Source organism: Phyllostomus discolor, chromosome 6 (genome assembly GCF_004126475.2).
Source record: "Phyllostomus discolor isolate MPI-MPIP mPhyDis1 chromosome 6, mPhyDis1.pri.v3, whole genome shotgun sequence".
Taxonomy (NCBI): Eukaryota; Metazoa; Chordata; class Mammalia; order Chiroptera; family Phyllostomidae; genus Phyllostomus; species Phyllostomus discolor.
In genome coordinates, this window is record NC_040908.2 from 117,793,218 (window position 1) to 117,799,217 (window position 6,000).

The 6,000-nt window shown below is 39.0% G+C and overlaps 1 protein-coding gene across 4 annotated transcripts in view; it reads left to right on the top strand.

Moving 5' to 3' along the window:
* Positions 1–5,739, top strand: part of PAK1 (p21 (RAC1) activated kinase 1) — a 142,896-nt gene extending 137,157 nt beyond the window's left edge. For all 4 annotated transcript variants that reach the window (XM_028514744.2, XM_036028765.1, XM_028514743.2 and 1 more), the window contains exons 14-15: positions 1,021–1,158; positions 4,392–5,739. In XM_028514744.2, coding sequence (XP_028370545.1) covers positions 1,021–1,158; positions 4,392–4,478 — 225 coding nt within the window. In that variant the 3' untranslated portion in view covers positions 4,479–5,739. The remainder of the gene's footprint in view (positions 1–1,020; positions 1,159–4,391) is intronic.
* The last annotated feature ends 261 nt before the right edge of the window (positions 5,740–6,000 follow it).

A 6,000-nucleotide genomic window follows, 5' to 3' on the forward strand; every position in this document is an offset into this window, starting at 1 on the left:
TGTCCAGTGAGAAATCTCCAGCATGAAGCTTTGCAAACCACTTTTGACACATTCCATCAGTCACAGTACCTTCTCCATACACTGCACAAACCTTTTTTGCATTTGAGTTGCGTTTTTCTCTTTCTTGAAATAATAAAGCAACATATGCCAAAAATGTTGCATATTTTCTTCCCTCTTCAATATTAAAAAGGCTATGCAAAAATTCACCAATTTTGATTAAAAAATGCATGCTGATATGACACCTGTCATAATGCAGTCTAACAAAATTGTTTCAAATGAAGTTAAAGACAACTAAGTGGTATCTTATGGAAAAAAACAAACTTTTTGGCCAACCCAATATTATCCAGAGTTATCATGGTCATTAAATGAGATAGAGCTTTGTAAGCACTTTGTGAATTGAAGTGTTGAGTGCTTGAAAAGGTTTAGTATCACTCTGTTGTTGTTGTTGTTTTGTTTGGTTTGTTGTTTTATTTTTCCCAGGAGATGCTTCATGTTAGGGGACTAAAAGGACGACAGGGAAACAGATCACTGCTTTATACAACATTTCCTTTTCATATTCCTTTCCTGCTCAAAGAGATCAGTTCTTAGATGTCTGAGAAATTATTTCTGAAGGCCCCAGTGATAATTTCCTCTAGCAAATTGGCAGATGTTTAACTCATCAGCCTAAGTGAATAATAAACCCTATAGATCTGTGATCAAGAATAATAAACCTTTGGGTCTATAACACACTTCATACACTTACAAAGTGCTTTCTAATATACTATTTTATTTTATTTCTGTAGATGTAGGATAAGCACTATTATCATCCCTATTTTACAGATGACAAAATTGGAAGTTCACTGGCTTGCATGTGGTCACATGGCTTTTAAATGTTAAACCTGATCCTTAGGTCATATTCTTTCCAGTATACCAAAGCTGCCTCCTTGTGTCTAGAGGCGTAAAACAGCTGACCGTATTTCTAGAGGGCATGTCTGGAAGCCTCTGTTGGAATCTAAGGTGATTCTCCATTTGTGTTGCCAGGCTTTGTACCTCATTGCCACCAATGGAACCCCAGAGCTTCAGAACCCAGAGAAGCTGTCAGCTATTTTCCGAGACTTTCTGAACCGCTGTCTTGAAATGGATGTGGAGAAGAGAGGTTCTGCTAAAGAGCTGCTACAGGTAATTCTCCCTGTGCAGGGAAGCATCTGATTCTTGAAATCACTAAACCAAGCCTTTTTTGCTTCATTTCTGTCTGTGAGGTACTGTGGGGTTATTATGGAACTAGGCTTCTCTCCTACCGCATTCCACACTCAACCTGTATTCCTAGGTTCCTAACCTTCTTCCTGGGCCTTTGTTCATGTTCTTCCTTTAGGCTCTTCTTCAGCCTATTACAACTCTCCATTCTCCTAGGCTCTGCTTTAAAACCTACTTTCCGAGCTCCTAGTGAACTTTGCCTGTATTTTTCTTGAGCACTTGTTTTGTTCTGCCTGATGTAGTCTGGCAGAGTTTGAGTCTTGGGGAGAAGAAGCTCTCTGACATGCAAATATTACAGAGTTATATTTTACTGAAAGATAAGCTCAAAAGATGCATTTTCAGTGAAGGATATCAGAGGACATAAGTTCAGGAGATAGTTAAGAGTGCAGCTTTTCAAGTCTTCCCAGTTTCGTTATTGGAAACCCTCTTAGATGGCAGCAGTGATACTCTGGCAGGCTTGGGAAGCCTACAGTCGGGGTTTTACCAAGTCTTTCATACTCCTGCCTGTTCATTCCTTAATATGCAGCATCGTTATTTCGTATGGCTGCAAAAACTACCTTTAGCAGGCCACAATATTTGGATTTAACGTTTATGTTTCAGGTACAATTTTTTTTATTACTAGGGCATTTTACTATATTGCCTATGGTGATTTAATAATAAGTATTGCAACTTTGTGGCTGTGATTAATCTGTAGGCATGCACAGCTAGTCATCTTTGTGTTATGAGGACCAAGAGCAACGAAGCAGGCAGGGCGGGGCAGGACTGACCACACTGCCCTGCATTAAAGTTAGTTATGATCATCTCTGTTTTTCCTGCTGGATTATAACCTCCATTTCATTGATTTCCAGGTCTCCTCTTATACCTAGGACCTAACTCAGAAGAGCTATTCAAAAAAAGTTTTTGTTAAATTGACTGGAATTGCTTCAAGTATTTACCTTCATTGAAATGTTACCCTCTGGAACATGTTTCTCATGCTTTGTAACTGGGGTTACTGGTTGAAGAGCACTGGTCTGTTAGATATGAGATCTTGGTTCTGCCAAGTGTAATCAAACAGTCTCTGGGATCCTTTGGGACTAAAAACCCCTTATAACAGTCAGTACAAATAGGATTCCTTTGCCTTTCATATGAGGTTTATTCTGGAAACCCTAGGCATTGGGAAATGTGCAAATACTATGTTAAGCCTGTGATTGGTGAAAATATTAATTAGGTACCAAATTATAGTTATTGAAAGATTAGTGCCCCCTAGAGTTTTCTTCCTGATATAATAACTAATATAAATACATTATATTGAATCTTTACCATACTTTATAATAACTCTGAGGGTTATAGCTTCTATTATTCCCTTTTTTACATGTGAGAAAACTAAAGATTCAAATGTTTAATAACTTTTCTATGATTATATAGCGAGTAAGCAGCGAATCTGGGATTTTAGCCTATGTTTTTAGGCTCTTAAGTTTGTGTTCTTGGCCACTGCACTTTTGCCTCAAACAGTGTTAAAACTGGAAGAGACTTAGGGTTTATCTAGTTCACTTTGTTCACTATATAGAGAAGGAAAGTGAAGCCTCCCAGCTTGGTGTTTGACATGCTGTTTTCTCAACTCAGAGGGTTGTAGAAGCACATGATCTGAGGACATTGGCTCTTTAACTTGTTCCTGTACATTGGAAATATTCAAAACCATGACTTTCAGAATCTAAAATAATGAAAGCTTCACATCTATTTCTTCTGTGCAAACACATGTGTGGATAGAAGTACATAGGGTGTTATGCTGGAATTCATATCTGCATGATTGAGCCTGATCTTTTATTCCTTTCATAATAATAGTCACTTCTTGGTCTAAGTACCTCTTTATCCCATCTCTGTCCAGAAGGCAGTTGAAGCAACTTCTAGCAGAGAATACGTATTTATGCCCATATACAACGTGGTTTAAAAGGGACTTCTAAGGATGGCAAAAAATCAAATATGCAAATAATTTGAGTTAAATGGTTTTGTTTAAACCTCAAATTTGGTTCTTAGCTTCCCGGCAGTCAGGGCAGGAAAGGAAATGTAACAGTTCCTGCATTTCTTACCAAATGAAGGAAACATCCCCATCTTCAAGACACTAAGATTTTTCACTACTTAAATGTAAGAAAAATCATTTTTAGTGAAGAGGCTTTAACTTACATACAGAATTGTTTTTTATAACAGTTTTGCTGAAAATATTGATGTAGTTTTCATATGGTGTTTTCTCCACAATGGTGTTCTTTGACAGTTGTGGGTGTGGCCCAAAGTACAGGCCAGTGAAAGTGATTTGGGAAAGGACCAAACTAGCGACCAAGACCTCACTGAATTCATTAGCTTAACTGGACTCAAGGGTAGCACAACAAACTATGAGATCAGTGCTCCTGAAGTGCAGTCTTGTAATGCACCATTGAGTCATGATAGTCACTACCTTCTCCCAGAAGTAATTATTATTCTAATTATCACTAGCTCAGCCTTAACCTAATATAACTTGAACTCTGTTGTATCTGGCTTCTTTCACCCAACATGTTTGCCGGATTCATCTTATTGTCAGTGTATCAATTGTTTATTTTTTTATTTCTGTGTAATTTTCTGTAGTATTTTATGACTATACCATTATTCACTCTTCTATTCTCTTGGACATTTAGGTTCTTTTTAGTTATGACTATTGTAAGTGAAGCTGCTGTGAACATTCTTGTGTGTGTCTTTTGGTGGATACACAAAATTCTTTCTCTTGGAAATATACCTGTGAGTGAAATTGCGAGGTTGTAGGATGGATTGTGTTTAGTTGAAGGTAGATGCTGCCAGTTTTCCTAAATGGTTTATCTTTTTTTTTTTAACCCTCACCCAAGGACATGCTTATTGGTTTTAGAGAGAGGGAGAGAAACATTGATCAGTTGCCTCTCGCACACGTCCCGAATGGAACTGAGCCCACAATCTAGGCATGTGCCCTGATCAGGAATTAAACTCATGGCCCTTCTGTCCACAGATGACACTCAGCCAGATGAGCCACACAGGCCAAATGTCCCTCAATTTGGGGATGATCTGAAGCTCTCCCGGTAGTATCTTGTGCAAACAAGGATACTCTTAACATCTTGTAATGGTTGCTGAGGAAGAGTGGTAAATAGTAATGTATATTTTGCTTTTTTTTTCTTTTCTAGCATCAGTTCCTGAAGATTGCCAAGCCCCTCTCCAGCCTCACTCCACTCATTGCTGCAGCAAAGGAGGCAACTAAGAACAATCACTAAAACCATGCTCACCCCAGCCTCATTGTGCCAAGCCTTCTGTGAAATTAATGCTCATTTCAGAAATTCCAGCCCCTGATGCTCTCTCCTCCTTGCCTTGCTCCTCCCATTTCCTGGTCTAGTGCTCTCAAGACTTTGATCTTTGAAAATCATGTGCCCAGCATTGAAGACAACTGAAACCGACTGATCGGATGATGGCCCTCTGAATAAGGAATTTCCTCCCAATTTGTGGATGTGAAGGTGGTTTATGATCAGGGCTTATATGAATAAACTCTTGGACTCCTATTTCTACATAGCAAAATCTTCTCCACGCACCACCTCCCCGAAACCCCAGCCAATCAGTTTTTGGCTATATAAATTTTTGGCTTTATAACATCAATTTGTAATTGATTGAAGTTTCTTTAGTGCTTGATTTTCTGTGACTGAACTGCCCAAACACCTTATTGTACTTGAAAGTTGGAACAGCTTGAGGAATGACATGGTGGTTGAAAATCTATCGGGGATATGAAATGGCTCCGTTTCCTGGACCGTGACTATGGCACAGCTGATCCTGACATGGGAGAGAGAGCTACCATGTTTTCCTTTGTGTGTATTTCTAGCAGCTGTTTGGGAGGATCTTGACCTAGTAGTTTCCTCGTGCTATTTCTTGTGAAATGGTCTTGGCTATGTAGCAGCTTTTGACTCCCTGCATCCCTTAGGCTGCTGCCCCCATTCTGTCCTTGTTTAGAACTTTGAGAAGTTTCCTAGGGCATATCCTGGGTGAGAACATTGTGAGAAGTCAGGAAAACAAATTAGCTGCTTTTAGAACAAGCCTGGACATCAGCACCTGTCCAGCTATATCTATAGGATATTTTAATAACTCAGTCTCTTTTTCCTCTTGGGGTAAGGAGCTCAAAGATTAACTGAGATCTCCTGAGGGCCTGAATCTTTGGGTCAAAGGGAAGGATCTCCAAATCTGAGACTACATGTTAGTTTTGGATGGATCTGGTGGTTTGAGATGATACCTGCCAACTATGAGGGGACCCTGTTTTTACAATGCATGGCCAAGCTCTCTGCAAATGGAAACTCTTGCACTGGGTGTTTGGGATGTTTGCTACCTCCTGCTATCTTTGTGTTTTTTGGTCCTCCCACTGTGGTGGGGCCCCTGGCCAGCATTGTGGCTTGTCATGTCAGCCCCACTGGCGACCTTGTCATGCTCTGAGGTATCTCTGCCTCTGCAGCACAAGTTTTATTTCCTTCAATAAAAGGACATGAAAATACTCTACTTGGAGTATATGCCTTTCTTTCTTTCTTCTTTTCCTCTTTTCCTTTCTTTATTTCCTGGTTTTTCATTGTGAAATAATCTCAAACTTAACAAAACTTAAGAAAAAATTATAAAAAATATATTTTTCTTGAACCATTTGAGGTTAAGTGCAGATAAAATGCCTCTTTATGACTCTATCCTTCAATGTATATTATTTTTAAACACTTTTTAGATATAAAGAGAAATGGGTAAAATGTTTGTATATTATAAGGTATTGGCTCA